General features: G+C 37.9%; 1 protein-coding gene across 1 annotated transcript in view; it reads right to left on the bottom strand.

Moving 5' to 3' along the window:
• Positions 1 to 15,349, bottom strand: part of TMA16 (translation machinery associated 16 homolog) — a 32,954-nt gene extending 17,605 nt beyond the window's left edge. Inside the window, exons 1-2 of the mRNA XM_059174568.1 lie at positions 15,200 to 15,349; positions 7,187 to 7,299 (exon numbers count right to left, since the gene is read on the bottom strand). Coding sequence (XP_059030551.1) covers positions 7,187 to 7,299; positions 15,200 to 15,202 — 116 coding nt within the window. The 5' untranslated portion in view covers positions 15,203 to 15,349. The remainder of the gene's footprint in view (positions 1 to 7,186; positions 7,300 to 15,199) is intronic.
• Positions 15,350 to 20,353: the final 5,004 nt, after the last annotated feature.

Here is a 20,353-nt window from a genome sequence, read left to right as displayed (position 1 = left end):
ATACTATGCAGCCATCAAAAGAAATGAAATCTTGCCATTTGCAATGACATGGATGGAACTAGAGGGTTATTATGCTGAGCTAAATAAGTCAATCAGAGAAAGAAAATTACATATGATCTCCTTGATATGACGTATTTGAGAGGCAAAGTGGGGGGTTTGGGGGGCAGGGAAAGAAAAAAATGAAACAAGAGGGGATCAGGAGGGAGACAAACTATAAGAGACCCTTAATCTCACAAAACAAACTGAGGGTTGGTGGGGGAGGGGGGTAGGAAGAGGGTGGTTGGCTTATGGACATTGGGGAGGGTATGTGCTATGGTAAGTGCTGTGAATTGTGTAAGCCTGACGATTCACAGACCTGTACCCCTGAGGCTAATAATACATTATGTTTAATTAAAAATTTTTTTATAAATCAGAAAAGACAAATCTCATCTATCAAAATAAAAAGAAAACCAGGGGTTGCCTGAGGCTAAGATTAAAGGGTGAGCAATGACTGAAAAGATGCACAAGGAAATCCTTTGGAAGGATGAAAATGGCACTATACGCTAATCGTGGTTGGTTAGACTAATGTATTGTGAAAAGTCCAATCTGTACACTGAAAATATGAACATGAATGTTATTTATACCTCAAAGTTGACTTCAAAAAACAGAAAATGCTCATAATAAGGGAGAAAAAATTCATTCCTTTCAATTAAGCCTAGACAAAAGAATCTAGTCAGAAGTCAGGTTGCAATAATCCTGAATGAACTCAATGGGGCCTGAACTGGAATGGTTATCAGTTGGGATCAGAAAAGCAAAGCGATTTGAGATTAATTCTGTAAAGTAGTTTCTTAGATTTTTACCCATTATGCTTAGTTTCTCTCTGTCAATTTTCCATATTAAGACATTTTCTTTTAGTATCCAGAGTTCTTTGTAGTATACCGTGTAGGACATACTGTATGCGTGACAGTACATACCAACAAAGTATTGCTATGCTGAGAAATCATAAAATAAAGCAAAAATAACACACAACTGCCATTTGCTGGGGCACCCGGGTGGCTCAGATGGTTGAGCATCTGACTCTTGATTTTTGGCTCAGGTTATGATATCAGGTTCATGGGATAGAGCCCTACAACAGGCTTCCTGCTTAGCAGGGAGTCTGCTTCTCCTGTCCTCCTCCTGTTCCTCCTCCTGCTCCTCCTCCTACTCATGCGCCCATGCACTCTCTCTCAAATAAATAAACTTAAAAAAAAAAAAAAAAAAAAAGCCATGTGCTCTCTGTAAATTGCACATCCCTTGAAATGCACTAGTCTCCGAAACATACTAGTTTCTTTTAATATGAATAAAAGCAATATTCCACATAGTCCTCAGTCAGAGCATTCAAATACTGAAGAAAAACACGTTTGTGCTCTCATTATGTTGCTATTCACTCCTGCAGTATCTTTAAGTAATCAGAACCTAACAATAAGAGGCAATTTGATTAACCTACCGGGTCTGCTTTTGTATCCCCAACCACTAGTCAAAGGCACTACAACATAAATATCCTCCCTGATCTCCCCACCTACCTGTGTTTCTCCCTAAAAAGGAAACTTGGGAAGTGGTAGAGTCCTCAGTTCTATATAAAAGTATAGAAACTGGGTACTCTAAGCTACATGGCTACCTTTGTTCCTTAGAAAACCACATATTTTTGGTAGCAGATAGTTCACAAAAGGTGACAGTGTCTAAAATGGTCCCCTCACTGATTCTTATGTCTTAATAGTCATGGCCTGGTATCCTTGAGTGTGGCTGGCTAGACCTAGAGACTTATAACAAATAAAATAGCACAACAGTGATAAATATCATTCTGCAATTAAGTTTCAAAGACTTCTTCTGTCCTGGCCACCCTCTCTTGTTCTATTTCAGAGCCTCTGCTCTGTCGGAACCAAGCTACCATATTGTGAGTAGCCTATGGAGAGGCTCATATAGCAAGGAACTGATGATGCTCCAGCCACCAAGCAGCCATGACTTGAGGTCTGCCAACAGCCACATAAGTAAGCTAGGAAGCACCTTTCCCTATTAAGCTCTGAGATGAATGCACGCCCAGTCATCATTTTAACACAGATTTGTGAGAGACTTTGAGTCAGAAGCAGTTAAGTGGCACAGGAATTCTTGACCAAATAACTTTCAAACTGCTCTGATGCCATAGAATTTCTTATGCAGCAGTAGGTAAATAAAGCAAGTTAAGTTCAAGTTCAAGTTAAATACTGCTGGTTATCTTTTCTATCATCTTGCTCATCGCTGTCCCAAGAGTCTCAGTATCTTGTCACCAACCATCTCTCCAAAATATGCAACTCAGCATTTCTGTCTTGCTGGAAGTACTATTCTAGTGCAGAAAGATCAGCAGTATTTTAAGATGCTGTTTGTGTTTATGCCATTTAAATGAAATATGACTCATGGTCAATGATGCAGCTACTCAAAAAACTGACATCTATGACAGCCATCTAAGCCTGTTCATAAAATACACTAGACATACTAAAACTGTTTGCTTCTGGAGCATAACGGTTACAGTGATGACTCCTTTAAAATAAATGAGAAAATTTCGTTTAGAACATCGCTCAAGTAGAAAAAAAATTAAGTAATACCTTTCAACTCTGTATGATAAAAATGGAGGCTTGGCCAAAAATGGGACCTCCTGAGAATAAGTTATACAGGAATTACCATGTTGTTCAGTTTTATCCTTCCATAATTCTTTCACAATGTTGATTCTGTAAATCAGTGCATAAAATCCTGAAAACATACAAAGACTGTAGGCTCACTGACACAAGCACTTAAGAGTGAACCAAAGAATTCAGTCAAATTCTAAAGCAGTATTTCCCAAAGTATTGCCATGAATAACACTAGCACTATATATAAGCTGAGTTTTTAGATCTCACAGACACAGAATTAAATCATCTTTAAACAAGCTACTTCCCCCCCTTTTCTTTTGATCATCTCTAATTACATTAAGAAGAATACTTAGTTTAATGTTTACTTAATAAGTCTTCCAACCTTTGCCAAATCTTTTCAGCAAGGATAAAGCAAGCATGCCTCAGGCTCAGACCATACAGGTAAGGAAACAGTATTTGTTTGTTTTTAATACAGATCAAATGTCTCCTTTAAAAAAAAAATACATAAGGGAAATAGATTCTAAAAGAATATTAAGTAAATAATACCACAGTCAGTGGTTCTCATAGTGTGGTCCCTGAACCAACAGCCAATACCATTAACATTATCTGAAACTCATTAGAAAGCAAAATTTTGACATTGTCCCAGATGTTCTGATGGAAAATTTTAGGGGAAAGAACAACCTGTTTTAAGATGCCCTACAGGTATATCTCGTGTACACCTAATACTTTTGTGAAATACTAGTTTGTGAAATACTAGTAAAGACAGTAATCAAAAACTGCAAAAGCAGGGAAGTAGTAACCTTGTCAATAGACAAAGCAAAATTCATGAAAATGATACATAAATTACTTGAAGTTTGAAAATTACTGTTTTAAAGTGATGCTATCATCCCAATTAACCTTTATGGGAAAAAAAAAAGAAAGAAAGTTTGATTATACTATCATAGAACTTGTCTATTTTCTTCCAGAAAACTTCTAGCCAAATCATTGTGGAACAGCTAATCTTTACTAAATATGCCTTTATATTATTATATATATATTATATTATATATATAACATTATATATATTATATATTTATATATATTATATATTATATTATATATAATTATTATTATATATTATATAATTAATATATAACAATGAACGTGCTGGTTTCAATCAGTTAGTAGAGAAATATATCTACCATTTATTTATTAAAATGGAAGTCTATTTTAAAATAGCTAACATGATAATTTTTGCCTTTGTAACTTCATTTTAAGTAATTCTTTATTTGTCACTCCAGCAGCTACTGGGAACTCTCACAGGCCAAAGATTGAGGGAAGAATAGGCAAATTATAGTGTGGGCTGCTGACCAGAAAGGGGACATTAAGGGACAGGAAGAAGACAAGAAAGGGCATTATATACACATTTTGTATTCCTAAGAAGAAAATTTTGCTATGAATTCTTCACATCAAGAACAAAAACCAACTTCCACAATGGCTTAAGGACCTATGAAAATCCACTTTTCCACAAAAACAGAGAATACTAACAAAATTTGTCAAAATCAACTTTTCCAGAAGTATGAAAATTAAACAAAGCCTTGCAAGAGTCTGTGGAGCATTCTCAAGAAAAACAGCCCAATCTCCATAAGAACAACAAACCTGTGAATGTGCCTAATCCATCACCCCTTTATCAACTCCACAACAGTGCTGAAAACCAATGGACTAGCAAATCTCGGCAGTTGTAAAAGCCATCTTCCTAACGGCCACTAGAGACATCAGATTTGGAGTTCCCCAAAACCTTCACACCCAGAAAATTGCTACCATTTGACCTGACAGGCAGCATGCTGAGAAGCTTGAAGTTACTTTGTCCTTAGATAATCTGACTCAGACAGAGCTCTCTGTAGGAAGAGCTCTATCTCCAAGTTTTTTCTTGAAAATAATCAGCAGCAATTAACTAACATAGCAGCTGCCTCAGTGATATTACCAGCTGGGGGCTAACAAAAGGTGGACTAAAAAAATTTAAAGGAAAACTGGGAAATGGAATGTGCACAGTGGACTTGAAAGCAAGCCCCAACATACTCCTGGGAATCTAGAATGCCGTATATACATTAATGACTATGTTCATGCTAAGGAGAGCCCTATTCTCTCACCTCTGGCTAACCTTGAGGCTCTATGCAAACAAGAAATGAAGTCTAAGTAAACTGCATCCTGGTGTGTCAAAGTCATGCTCAACAGATTCAAAGAGCCCCTCAGCAAAGGCCAAGAAACTTATTAGCTAGAGGCATTTAAAGAACCCTCTGTTCCAACATTAGCTGACCACCAACTGAGCAAAAACATCAATGGCCACACACAACAAACAGACTTTACAAAATCAGTCTAGGAAAGTCATGAAGCAAACAATTCAAGAGCAAACCTAATTGGGTCTAGGGGCTGGAGATGTCTATTTAACAGAGTTGTCACACTGTAATATTGAAAATGTACAGTTTTCAACCAAAAATTATGAGACATACAGCAAAAAAGGAAAGGTGTGGTCCATATTCGGGGATTAAAAATAGCAGTCAACAAAAACCTCCTAAGGAAGCCCAGACAGTTGGACCTATTTGACAAGGACTTGAATTCAGCTATAATAAACATATACAAAGAATTAAAGAAAACTGTATCTAAAAATTTCAAGGAAATTATGAGACCAATGTTACACCAAACAGAGAGTATCAATAAAGAGAAAGAAATTACAATGATGAGTCAAGTAGAAATTCTGGAGTTGAAAGATGTAACAACAAGAATGAAAAATTTACTAGAAAGATTCAACAGCAGTTTTTTGCTGGCAGAAAAAAGAACCCATAAACGTAACAGCAAGTTAGCTGAAATTATCTAATCTGAGCAACAAAAAGTGAAAAGGAAAGAAAGATAAATGAAGAGTCTCAGAGACCCATGGGACACTACTAAGAACACTATAATGGGAGTCACAGAAGGAAAGGAAAGGACAGAAAAGATAGATATTTGGAAAAATAATGGCTAAAAACTTCCCAATTTTAAAAGAAACATTGAGCTACACACACAAGAAGCTTAACAAACTCCATGTAGGATGAAATCCATGTAGGATGAAATCCATGTAGGATGAAATCCATGTAGGATGAAATCCATGTAGGATAAACTCAGAGATCCACACCTACTAGACGTACCTGTCAAACTATTCAAAGACAAAGAACAACTTTACAGTGTCAGAAGTGACTCACTGCATTCAGTAAGATAAACAGCTGAATTCTCCTTAGAAACCACACAGGCCAGAAGGCTGAGGGATGACATATTTAAAGTGCTGAACAGAAAGACTGAAAAAAGAATTCTATATGCAAGAATTCTATATTCTAAAGTTTCCTTCAAAACTAAAGGCAAAATGAAGACATTCTCAGATAAAACTTAGCAAATCTCTGACTTTCAAACCTACCTTATAAGAAATAATAAAGGGAGTCCTACAGGCTAAAATGGAAGCACAGTGAATAGCAATTTGAACCCACATGAAGAAATAAGGGGCACCAGTAAAAAAAAAAAAAAAAAAAAAAAGTACAGGTAAACATAAAAGACAGTATAAATATATTTTTGTGTATATTATCATAAGACAATTGTATAAAAACAATCACTGTAAAATTGTGTTTGTGGGATTGTAACGTATAAAGATGTAATTTCTTAATAATAATAGTACAAAGGAGGGAGAAGGGAGCCACAAAGAAGAAAATCTTTGGTATACTATTGAAATTTACTTGAAATTAATCTGAAATAAGACTGTTTTAAGATTTAGTTGTAATTTTCAGAGCAACAACTAAGAAAATAACAAAAAAATATAGTGATCTCTACTTTACTAAATTATTTGCAAATTACTAAATCAAATTACTAGATCAATTCTCAGCTCTCATGTTAATCAAGAGCTAATGACATAGCTTGATCACCACCTTCTCTTTGAAACACAATCTTCTTTCTCCTCTTCCTCAGTCTCACTTGTTAGATCCTTTTTCCAGCCTCTAAATGATGAAAGCCTCTGGGATCAATCCTTGGCTCCTTTCTCTTTTCTAGCTACATTTACTCATTAGATGATCTTCTCTCATCTCATCACTTACCGTCCCATCTAGAAACTGGTGACTCCCAAATCTGGGTTGCATCCCTAATCAATCCTCTGAACACCAGACCCAACATATCCAACTTCCCATTTTGTATCTCCTTCTATATATCTAATAGACAGCTAAGTACTTTAACCTATATGTCCAACATTTATCTACATAGGTCCTGCCTTCACATCTTTTAGCTCTCTGCTCCAATATGAACTTCTCCATATAAGCTACACATGATTATTCTATATAGAATAGAACCCATAATTCTTTTTCCTTTTTCTTCATTATGTTCATCACAACCTACTGAAGTGTACGTTTCTGCTTTAGGTAAGCGCTAGAAGAGCTGAATCCTTGTTCACTGTTTTATCTTCAGCGCACCGAACATACTTAATATTCCTTAAGGGGAGAAGGGAATATGGTTGAAAAATAAATGTGTTAACGGGCTTTACACCAATGCAATACAAATGATAAAAAGATACTTACTTTTCCTTTTTTTCTTGTTTGTGGGCCTCTCTTGTAATTTGAGCTGCTCTTCTACTATATGGATGGATGACTTTTTTTTCCCGTCCTACAATTTTTCCCTTTAGGGCTTTAGGCTAAAATTAGGAAGACACATGACATACACAGTCAGATATATAAGTGATTTCTGTTAAAAAATTTCTTTAGAAATAAATTTAAAAAACAGTAGTATAAGAAATACCAAAAGCCAGAAACACTACTCTAGGAATTAGGAGAGAACGCAGACCTGTTAAATGATTAGAATGGCATTTGTTTCCATTGTCGTAACAGAAATGATATATTCGAAACTACTCTTCAGTGATATAATAAAGAAAGGCACAGAATGGGTCAATAAACCCAGCTCTTCAACTTTTCTATCTTCAAAGTAGGTAAAAGAATGCATCTAGTGAGAAGACAAGAGTTAAAATTGTGTTACAGTTCTATATGGATGGAACTGGAGGCTATTATGCTAGGAGAAATAAGTTAATCAGTCAAAGACAATTATCATATGATCTCACTGACATGAGGAATTTGAGAAACAAGACAGAGGATCATAGGGAAAGAGAAGACAAAATGAAACAAGACGAAACCAGAGAGGGAGACAAACCATAAGACTTTTAATCTCAGGAAACAAACAGGGTTGCTGGAATGGAGGCGGGTGAGAGAGATGGGGTGGCTCAGTGATGGACATTGGGGAGGGTATGTGCCATGGTTAGTGCTGTGAATTGTTAAGACTGATGTATCACGGACTTGTAACCCTGAAACAAGTAATACATTATATGTTAATTTTTAAAATTGTGTTATAGTTTAAAAAGGTGGGGAGGTAGAAGGAACATAGGATGTTCATGGGAGCTTGACACTGTAGAAGTTGGACATGGAACAGAGTGAGCACTGAATCAAACAAAGTCAGAGTTGGGTTCACAGAAAAACAGGAATAGAAGAAAGAATACAAGCAGCACACCCCAAAAAGAACAAATTATTTTCCCCTTCAAACCTTATGCCAGTTAACAAGGTCACAATTCATTTAGTCCACTGAATTCGACATTTCAGTTAACTCTTTATTCCTACATAATTCTGTATTTTATCAGACCTGTTTTTATTTTAGAATTAATTTGGCTTCCTATAAGAGAAGCCCAGAATAATAATGGTGTAATCTGATAAAGTTTAGTTCTCTGATGTAAAACACAGGAGCTGGAGGCTCTGCTTCACAAAGTCCTGAGATCCAGACTCCTTCCACCTACTATCCTAAGGGTATAACCTCCTATATATCTATATAGTTCAAGATGACTTAATCCAAGTCTAAACTCTAACCACTGAGAAGTAGAAAAGAAAATCAAAAGGCATACCCCTTTCCTTTAAGAGCAAAATTTCAGAAGCTGGAGTCTTCCGTTTGCATACCATTCATCAAAATTTAATCACTGGGTTACGTAAGGGAGAGTAGTAAATATAATTGTTATCACAGAAAAACAAATACATTATTACAGAAAAAAAAGGTTCTATGGGGACACCTGGTGGTCTCTAACATACCTAATCCTCAAAAAGGCTTCTAGAATCTTCTCTTCAAAACTACTGTTATTGCCTTAATTCAGCCTCATGATTTTTCATGATTAGAATGGCCTTCAGATTCTCACTCACATTCATGGAAGTTGCAGAGCTTATTTTCCTACAACATTTATTTAGTGAAGTCCTTTTCCCTTGCTAACGAGCTCACAGTGAGGTCCCAAGTCCTTAAGGCAGAAAACAATCTACCCCCAACGTACTTCTCCAGCATAACTCATTCTTCAAAACATCCTTCATCCCATTCTTACTGAAGTTCTTCCCCATTTCCAGAACACACCATGCTATTTCTTAACTTCTGAAGACTGAGGTTGTTACCTCTATCTGAAAAATCCTTTCCTTCCTTGTCTTTTCATAAAATACAACTCAAAGTCACTTCCACTGTAAAACTTCTGACAGAATTAATTAAAATGACCACCAATTCCTCACTCACATATGTATTCATTCCTTCAACAAATATTTACTGAAATACGCCAATAAATATTTATTGCTTTCTTCTTGATACACCTAGGCAAGGTAACTGCCACTCTGAACCCCAGAAAGGCACTGGAAGGTGGTTATAGGGACAGAAAAATAATGTGAAACCATCATACAACAGTATAGGCATGCTTTGTTTTACTGTGCATTGCAGATATTGTCGGGGGGGGGGGGGTCTTGTTTTGTTTACAAACAAGGTTTGTGGCAACCCTGCATTAACCCAGTCTATCAATGCCACTTTTCCATTAGCATTTGCTTACTTAATGTCCGTATGTCAGATTTTAGTAATCTTGCAATATTTCAAACTTCATTATTATCACTGTATTTGTTATGGAGGTCTGTGCTAAGTGATCTTTAATGTTATCCTTGTAATTTTTTGGGGTCGCCATGAACTGTATCCATATAAGCAAACTTCATCAATAAATGCTTTGTGTATCCCTACTACTCTCACTGACCAGCCAGCCATTCTCCCATCTATCTCCCTCTCCTCAGATCTATCTCCTGAAACAAAACAGTATATAACTTACACCAATTAATAACCCTACAATGGCTTCTATGTGTCCAAGTGAAAGGGAGAGTCATGCATCACCCACTTTAAATAAAAACCTAGAGATTATTAAGCTTGATAAGGATGGTAAGTACAAAGCTGAGATAGGCCAAAAAGTTAGGCCTTTCTCTTGTGCCAGTTAGCCAAGTTGTGAAGGCAAAGGAAAAGTTCTTGAAGGAAACTTAAAGTGCTATTCCAGTGAACACAGGAATGATAAGAAAGGAAAATATCCTTACTGCTCATAGTTTTGAGCGGTCTGGGTAGATCACATCAGCCACAACATTCCCTTGAGCCAAAGCTAGAACAAGGCCCACCTCTCTTCAATTCTATGAAGGACAAGAGAGATGAGAAAGCTAGAGAAAAAAATCTGAAGCTAACAGAGGTTGGTGTTCATGCAGTTTAAGGAAAGAGGCAGTCTCCATAACATAAAAGTGCAAAGCAAAGCAGCAAGTGCTGATACAGAAGCTGATACAGAAGTTATCCAGAAAAATCTAGCTAAGATAATTAATGAAGGTGACTACACTAAACAAGATTTTCAATGTACACAATACACCCTCCTACTGGAAGATGCCATCTAGGACTTTCACACCTAGAAATGAAGTCAATGCCTGGCTTCAAAACTTCAAAAAATACACTGATTCTCTTGTTAGACGCTAATGCAGCTGGTAAATTTAAGCTGAAACCGGTGTTCAATTACCATCCCTCAAATCCTAAGGCCCTTAAGAATTATGGGAGATCTACCTAGCCTGTGCTCTATAAATGGAACCACAAAGTCTGGTTGATAGCACATCTGTTTATAACACAGTTTTCTGAATATCTGAAGCTCAAGGTTGAGACCTATTGCTAAGAAAAAAAGACTCACTTTAAAATATGACTGTTCCTTAACAATGCACCTGGTCACCCAAGAGCTCCAATGGACATAAACAATGAGATTAATGTTGTTTTCATGCCTGTTAACACAATATCCATTTTGTAGCTCATGGATCAAGATTATGACATTCAAGTCTTATTAAAAAAAAATTTGATAAGGCTATAGCTGCCATATACAGTGATTCCTCAAACGAATCTGGGCAAAATAAATTCTTGAAAACCTTCAGAATAGGATCTACCATTCTGGATGCCATGAAGAACATTCACAATTCATGGGAAGAGGCCAAAATACAGTAAGAACAGGAGTTTAGAAGTTGATTCCAACCTTCATAAATGACTTCAAGGGTTTCAAGACTCTTAGGAAGGAGGAAGGGACTGCAGATGTGGTAGACAGAGCAAAAGAATAGAACTGGAAGAACCTCAAAATATGACTGATTTTGCTGCAATCTCATGATGAAACTTGAATGGGTAAGGAGCTGCTTCTTACAGATGAACAAAAAAAGTGGTTTCTTGAGATGGAATCTACTTTTGATGAAGATGCTGTGAAGAATGTTAAAAATGATACCACAGGATTCAGAATATTAAATCAGCATAGTTGATAAAGCAGTGGCAGGGTTTGGGATGACGGATAACAATTCTGAAAGAAGTTCTACCATGGATAAAATGCTACCAAACAGCAATGCGTTCTACAAAGAAATTATTTGTGAAAGGAATAGTCAATTGATGTGGCAAACCTCATTACTGTCTCATTTTAAGAAATTATCACAGCCACCCCAATCTTCAGCAACTTCTACCCTCATTAGTCAGCAGCCTGACTGAGGCAAAAGCCCCTACCTGCAAGAAGAGTACAACTTGCTGTAAACTCAGATGATGGTTAGCATTTTTCAGAAATAAACTATTTTTTTAAAGATTTTTTTTTTTTTAAGATTTTATTTATTTGACACAGAGAGAGATCACAAGTAGGCAGAGACGCAGGCAGGGAGAGAGGAGGAAGCAGGCTCCCTGCTGAGCAGAGAGCCCACTGAGGGACTCGATCCCAGGACCTGAGATCGTGACCTGAGCCGAAGGCAGAGGCTTAGCGCATTGAGCCACCCAGGTGCCCTAGCAATAAACTATTTTTTAATTAAAGTATTTATACTGTTCTTTAGACAGATGCTACTGCACACTTAACAGTCCACAATATAATATAAATATAACTTTTCAAGGCATTGACAAACCAAAAAAGTCATCAACTTGCTTTACTGTGATACTTGTTTTATTGGGGAAGTCTGGAACTATACCCACAATATCTCTAAGATATGTCTGTATATGCATTCTTTTGTATTATTCTCTGCACATGTGGGGTGGGGGGTGCAGGAAAAAAGATATGATAAGGATATTTTGTACATGAAGTTTACCTAGCAAACATGAATCAATAAAAATGTTTCTGAACCCACGGTAGGTTGCCTCTAAGATGTCTAAGAATGAATTCCATCTCTGGATATTCATGTCTTAAGTATAATCTCCCCTAGAGTGTGGACCTGGTGATTTATTTTAATGAATAACATATGGCAAATGAAGGAACTCCAATCCTGTGATTAGGTTTTGTAAGGACTCTGGCTTCCCACCTTGCCTATTCTCTTTTGCTCTCTCACTAGGCTCACTCTGATAGAACACAACTGCCATGCAGTAAGCTGTCCCATGAAGAGGCCTATCTAACAAAGAAATGTGACAGGCCTCTAGTCTGTGGCAGTGAAGAACTGAGGTCCTGAGTCCTGTTGTCTACTAGGAGATAAACCCTACAAAGAACCATATGAGTGAGCTGGGAAGTGCATGTTTCCCAGTTGTGCCTTGGGATGAAACCACAGCCTCAGACTATACCTTAACTGTAACTTTGTGAGAGATCTTGGAGCACAGGATCCAGCTAAGCCATATGCCTCATTCTTGATTCACAGCAACTGTGAGGTAATTAATGCTGTTGTTTTAAGCCACTAAACTTTGGGACAACTTGTTACACAGAAAGAGAGAACTGACGAAGACAAAAACAAAGAAAATAATAAAGCCAAGTGTACCCTTTGTAAAGATATCAAATCATAACACTGTACATCTTAAACTTAGACTGTGTTCTAAGTCAATTATATCTCAATGCAGCTGGGGAAAAAAAACACCACCAAAATTTAGTATGTTGATTTGTTGTTTCAGCTTACATTTATAGGTGAGTCCAAGAGCACAAAAATCTTGTCATTAAAGAATATGTAGGTAGTCAGTAATAGTTAATGCCCACAGTAATATGCAAAGATAAATCGAGGGAGGATGATGGCATTTTGATGTCTTATAAATGTCTTTTAAATGTCTTATAATCTAACTTTGGAGAAAAATAAGCATGCTTAAACTTTATAATAGGCTTCTACAAAAAGGAATATAGCAGAGTGTCTGTGGTATAGTACATACCAAATTAATAATTTTTAGTACCCTAAAAACTTCACATTTCAGAATAAAGAAGTGTTGGGTGGGATGAATTAGTATGAAAAGACTGTTCATGTTGGTTGAATTAACTTCTGATCAAAGAAAAAGGTATGAATTTGTAGAGCTCCAGGAGATGTTCAAAATAAGAAAAAATAAATAAGCAAAGTAACAAAAGTAGACAACTACAAGCTCTACTATATATTTACAACTATTACTAAAGTTAATTTCAACAATTAAATTACATTTACCAGATGCCAGACGTTAGGCTGAATGGCTTACACTTAATTTTCACAATTCTATGAGGCAGTTACTATCATTATCCCACTTTAATGGGTGGACAACTGAGACTTAGAGGGGTTAAGTAATTTCACCAAGATCAAAATTTAGCAAAGACGACTGTCAAACTTAGTTCTCTGGAACTCCATAACCCACATTCTAAACTGTACTGAAAGTAGTTTAGAGTAACTGATAGAAAAAACTGGAAAACCTCCAGTATCAAGCTGAGCTTAAATTCAAGAAAGGGCACAGCAGAGCCACTAGCGATGTACCAGAAAACTGAAAACACATTTGCTGCCTTTTTAGCCTTTTTGGCAAATGTGCCAATTAAAACAGATTTTTATGCCACTCCTTTGATTCTTATGGCAAGGCAATCCCCTACCATACAGCCTGATAAATTGAAATTCTCATAGTCAAGGACAACTCCATTCAAATGCCAACCAATCCCCAATCTTTTTTTTTTTTTTTAACATTTTTTTAAGATTTATTTTATTTATTTGACAGACCGAGATCACAAGTAGGCAGAGAGGCAGACAGAGAGAGAGGAGGAAGCAGGCTCCCTGCTGAGCAGAGAGCCCGATGCGGGACTCGATCCCAGGACCCTGAGATCATGACCTGAGCCGAAAGCAGAGGCTTTAACTCACTGAGCCACCCAGGCGCCCCAACCAATCCCCAATCTTATCTAATAGATATTTCAATGTTCCACTCTGAAATGGAAAAGCTATAAAAGAATTATCTTATAAAGGGCTGGAAAGAGCACAAGTGCAATGATAAGTGAAAAATACTAAATTTATACATATACAAACACAAAGGAAAAAAAGGCCTGTACGGATGTGAAAGGCAAAAATGTCAGGCACACAAAAAGAAGAAAGAGAAAAAAGAACAAAGAGGACAAAGACCTTGTGGCCAGAGTATCATAACTTTTTACCAAATTATAAACTTTTTTACATTGTTGTTTTTATTAAAAATTGGTTGAAAATGAATATAAAGCATGTTCCTAGTCAAGAATCATTATAATGAATTTTAATCAATTTTTTTAAATACAAGAGAAAACATCCGTTTTTGAAATACAAGGTTAAGCGGCAGCTATAAAGAAAAACTAGGCAACTATAAATACAAAATTTCGATACTGTTTACCTGTGGGCTCCCGAACGTTACAGATCCAAGGAAGGAAACAAACCATCTTTGAAAAGTTTTGCTTCTTAAACGGGGTCATGGATAAACGAGAGTTCCTTACACCACTAATCTTTATACTTCACTTCGTTCAGTAAGAGTAACCACTCTTTTGCATCTGGTCAATTTTTAACAAAAACAGCAGAATAGTTCGAGCGCCGGGAAAGGAGTGGGGCGGGGGTGCGGAGGCAGGATGTGGGGAGTGAGCGCGTCCGCGGACGTCGGCCATAAGCCACCAAGAGACTGAGCCCACGCAGTCTAGACGGGCAAGAGGTGGCACACCAATGCAGAGGTGACACTTTCCCAAGTTTTGCCGACCTTCCCGCCCCCACCCCACCCCCGCCCCATTCCTCCCGCCGCCCTCACACTGGTGAGGGGCAAGAACATGGAAACGGGGAGGGCTTCCTCCCGAGGGGCAGGGCGCTCTGGGAACGCTTCCGAACCCGGAAGTCCAACTCTATTAAAGATCCAGACGCTGGGCCAGGCGGCCACCTCGGGGCTGGCCTACCCTGCATCCCTCACCCCGGGGTATGAACCGGTAGAATCACTTAGCCCGGTCCCCTCTTCCAGCATCCCAAGAACCCCCCTTCCCTCCAGAGCGCCAAGCGGGTTCAGGGAAGCCGGGCGGGGGTGGGGGAGGAGGGGGTGCCCACCATGGTGACGTCCTCACGGCCCTGCAGGACCCCGGCAGCCTAGACCACGGAACCACCAACAACCGCCACAACTCATAAAACGCGCGCAGCCTAAACACACGTGGCTGCGGGAGAAGACCGGGCGGACCGGGCCGGAAGGGGCGGGGGGAAGTACGTCTCTCTAAAACGTCCTCGGGAAGCGACACCGAGTCTTTTTATCCCGTTGTGAACTTTTCAGCCCGGGACCAACCCGCGGCCTCCAGGCGGGTTTGCCAAACACGATGGGAGGGGGCCTGGGACGTGAGGGTGAAACTGGCCCAGTGTCCACATTGAGGCCCGGCATTTGAGCTGGGCTTACCGACGCTAGACGCTCTTGGCTAGTGGAGTCCCAGGCCCGGGCGAGGATCTCCCGCATCATCTACCCTGACGCACAGCCCCCAGCTGAACAGCATCTTTCCACGAGGCTCTCCTTTGGGAGGTTCCTGCCTCGCAGAGGCTGGCCCCCTCGTCATTAGACTGTTAGGAGATGGCCCACGTCCTAGGGTGGCAAAAGACCCTCTGTTCACCTCCGTTAGCCTGAGCAAGGCTCTTTCCCCACTGGGTCTCAGTTGCCTCACCTGTTAAGGGCCCTTCTACATACCCAAGGCCCCTTCCAACCTAGGTTTTTTGTTTGTTTTCTTCTCACAGTGTAAGAGTCTGCGTTTTACCTGTGCTTGTTAGGATTCCACTGACCCTATATGCATTAAACAAATATTTGATTGTTTACTGTATGCCAGACTTTGGGAATACTCCGAGGGTTAGGAAATAAATAAGTAAATAAAAACAACTAGTATTATTATTTCAAATAGTCTAACATTACGCTGAAGAAAATAAAGAGGGTGGGAGAGGCAGAAAAGTTGTTTTACACGTGGTTGTCTCTGAGATCCTCTTGAAAATGAGAGTGGAGCAGAGACTGATAATGAAGAAAAGAATTATTCAAGAGGCTTGTTATAGGATGGTGAGGCAGACTTTGCGGGGGGGGGGTTGCTTATATAGCAGTAAGGATCACTGCTAAGGTGACTTGCAATGGGGGATACAGCTTGGGCAGGTGGGAATTTATAGCCAAGGAGCAGGAGGAGGGGTGGTGGATGGAAAATTGCTAAGAGGAGACATCAGGAGTAAGGGGGCATTCTGGCTAAACCAACCTAGCAAGATTTTTGGGATACAGTCCACAGTGATCAAATATCACCAGGAAGATGGTGGAGGATCAGGAACCTGATTAGATAAAGATATCGAGGTCAACCAGATGTGGAGGACGGGGGACTCTAGCTTGACTGACTTTCTTGCTACAATTGAACACTACAGAGAAGAACAGGAAATCCAAAATTCCAGGCCTAGATGAAAAAAAGAGTTTGGAGAGTCTGAGTAGAGTGTGGTGAGGAGAGAACTTGTCACTTGAATGAAAAGAGAGAAGTAGGCATGGGAAGAAGCCACAGGCAGGATGAAAGTTCAGTGTGCCTGGATAGATATGTGCACGTACATGTATTTCATCAATAAGTATACCCATTAAAAAAAAAAAACAGATGAAATTGTAAACAAGAATTTGTGACCAGACGATCCATGAATCCAGGGGCAAGACATTTCCATGTGGTTTTTAAGTGTGTGAAAATGCATTCTATACTATGAAGGTCACCCTGGCAATATATACTATGAAGACATTAATCTATTGAGGACTCCAATTAATCCAAAACATTTATACTTCACTGCTATGCTCTAACAATTTCTTATGGTACAACTTATACCCTCGCTACCTTATTCCCTGAGTCCAGCCCAGTGCCAGTCAGCTTCCTGAGGACTATATTACTGCAATCCAGTAAGCACTCAATTCTTATTCTGGTTGTTTCAGCTATTGCTAATTGTTTAGCTAGTCACAAAATCTATACCTGTTCCTACCCCATTCCTAAATTTCAAATTGCTAATAACTCAACAAACCATATATCCTGAGATTTTTTTTTAATTTTAATTTGGGTTTTGAAAACAAAAGACTTAATTTTCCCCCATTCACATTCAATCTCTAAATGATATTACCTGTGAGCAAGACATCATGCTCAAAATACTCTGTAGCAAATGTACAAGTGAGTTATACAAAGAAAGCTTACAAATAACAATGATGACTTACATTCGGTCATGATTTAATGTGATATACACCACTCTGGTAAACAGAATGAATTTCCCCCCTTCTCCTCCAATACAATGTCCCCATGACCCCATAACCACTGTGAATAGTTCAGAGACATCTTTAGAGAAAATCCCTGTGCTTTAACAAATACATTGAAGTCAGTGTGTGTGTGTGTGTTTGTGCTTGTGTGTGTGCATATGAGTGTGTGTATGTATGTAGGGGCTAAGTAATGATTAGTATTAGATATTGATGCAATAAGAACACTTGTACAATTTATAGAGCAACCACTAAAATAATAGAAACAGGATATGTAACTTTGAATAGGACAGAAACAAATAGAGATTATAAATGGAATGATTAAAAAAATAGACAACTCTGGGACGCCTGGGTGGCTCAGTGGGTTAAGCCTCTGCCTTTGGCTCAGGTCACGATCCCAGGTTCCTAGGACTGAGCCCTGCATCGGGCTTTCTGCTTATCAGGGAGCCTGCTTCCTCCTCTCTCTCTGCCTGCCCCTCTGCCTATTTGTTATCTCTCTGTCAAATAAATAAATAAAATCTTAAAAAAAAAGACAACTCAAAGCAAGTAAATAAGGGAAAAAAGAAACAGAAGACATTAGGAAAAGTAGAAAACAAAAATATGGTGGTAGATTTAAATCCATGTAACAATAATTATGTACTAACTGTTCCCAATTAAAAAATAAATATTTCATACTGGATTAAAACATACAGCTGCATCCTGTGTTTGAGAGATACATCTAAAATATAAGGAAACAGAAAAAATAAAAAATGGAAAAACATATGCTAAGCAAATACTAGCTGAAAGAATGTTGGTATAAATATATGAATGTATACAAAATCAAAAAAGGTAGAGGTCACTTCGTAATGAGAAAAAGTAAAAAGTTTCCATTTTAAATTTATATTTACCTAGTACCATAGTCCCGAGTATATAATGGAAAACCTGATAAAATTTCAAGGAGTAGTAGAAAAACAAATTGCCTTGTTGGGAAATTATTTTTGTTCAATAATTAATTGAACAAGCTGATAAAATACTAAGAATGATTTGAAAGACTTTACCCCAACATAATTTGAACTAATGGATCTGTTCAGAATACTGCTTCCAGTGCTTGTAAGAACACGTATGTTTTCAAACATATGTTAAATAGTTATCAAAATTACCATACATTGGGGCAGAAAGCAAGTCTAGACAAATTTGAAAGGCCTGAAATCTAACAGAATGTGTTCTCTAACCACCATGCAATTAAACTAGAAATCAACAAGACGGTAGCTAGACAACTTCCTAGACAATTTCTGTATACTTAGAAATTAAGGATTATACTTCTAAATAAATCATATGTTAAAAAAAGAGATCATAATGGATATTACAAAATGCTTGGGGCTGAAAAAAATAACAAAATACTGCATATCCGAGTTTGTGGGATACACCAGAAGCAGTAATTAGCTCTTTATTTATTTATTTATTCATTTGACACAGAGAGATTACAAGTGGGCAGAGGGTCAGGCAAAGAGAGAGGGGAAAGCAGGCTCCCCACTGAGCAGAGAGCCCAATGCGGGACTCAATCCCAGGACCCTGGGATCATGACCTGAGCTGAAGGCAGAGGTTTAACCCACTGAGCCACCCAGGCATCCCTGTAATTACCCTTTTTAGTGTAACTACTGGAGATTTAATGGAAATATGAGAGAAGAAGGAAGGCTGAAAATTACTGAACTAATCCATATCAAGAGGCCAAAAAAAAAAAAAAACCAACAAAAGAAATTAAAATAAAATAATGAGCAGAAATTATTGAAGTAGTATATATATACAGATATATATATGTGTGTGTGTATATATATATATATATATATATATATGTACATTGAGACCAAGAAGTTCAAAATTTGTTTCCTTTTAAAGAACAATAAAGTTGATACATTCCTACAGGATCACTTAAAAAATTAGAACAGATACAATTAACCAATATCATAATTAAAGCATGCTGACATTACTTCATATTATGTACACATAAAGGGAATTATGACCAAATAAACTTAAATAAGATGGGCAAAATCTTAGAAAAAAATATAACCTATCAAAATGGATGCAGAGGAATAGAAAACTTTTCATAGTCCCATCATCATTTTTAAAAACGATACTCAAAGTGTTCTGTCAAAAAAAAAAAAAAAAAAAAATCTTTAGGTGCGCCTGGGTGGCTCAGTGGGTTAAAGCCTCTGCCTTCGGCTCAGGTCATGATCCCAGGGTCCTGGGATCGAGCCCCGCATCGGGCTCTTTGCTCCGCGGGGAGCCTGCTTCCTCCTCTCTCTCACTCTCTGCCTGCCTCTCTGCCTACTTGTGATCTCTGTCTGTCAAATAAATAAATAAAATCTTTAAAAAAAAAAAAACGATACTCAAATATCTTCCCACATTAAAATTATAGGCTCAGTTTTTTTAGATTTTATAAATACATACAAACAGGGATAGAACAAGCACTTCCTTAATATGATAAAAATGTGCATTTATTAGTGGTGATAGTGGGCATGATTGTCGTATTCCTGACCTCAAGAGAAAGCTTTTGTTTGGATTTTGGAAAACCACTTTGACAATCTCTAAAACATTGAAATGCTCTAACCCAGCATTTTCATTCCCAAACATATACTTTAGGAACTCTGGCACATGCATCTCAGGATTTATAAACAAAGTATTTATAGCAGTATTTCTCATAATAGTCCAAATTAGGAAAAAATCTGGTTGTCCCTTAACAAAAGGTTAGGAAAATAATCTGTGGTAAATTCCATAGAACAGTGAAATGAGCAAACTATAGCTATGGTTAAACACGGATAAATATCTAATCATGGTGTAAAAAATATAGACAAAATGTTGGCTACAGTAAAATTCCATTTATAAAAAGTTCAAATGAGCTGCACTACATTTTTCATGGATACTTTCATAAGTGGCTAGTGATGTTTCATAACCTCAGTGGTGGATATCTTGATGTTTGCATTATAATTTTTCTTTATGTACTC

Source organism: Mustela lutreola, chromosome 1 (assembly GCF_030435805.1).
Source record: "Mustela lutreola isolate mMusLut2 chromosome 1, mMusLut2.pri, whole genome shotgun sequence".
Taxonomy (NCBI): Eukaryota; Metazoa; Chordata; class Mammalia; order Carnivora; family Mustelidae; genus Mustela; species Mustela lutreola.
The sequence above is the reverse complement of the archived record's forward strand: the minus strand, read 5'-3'. Positions and strand labels throughout refer to the sequence as shown.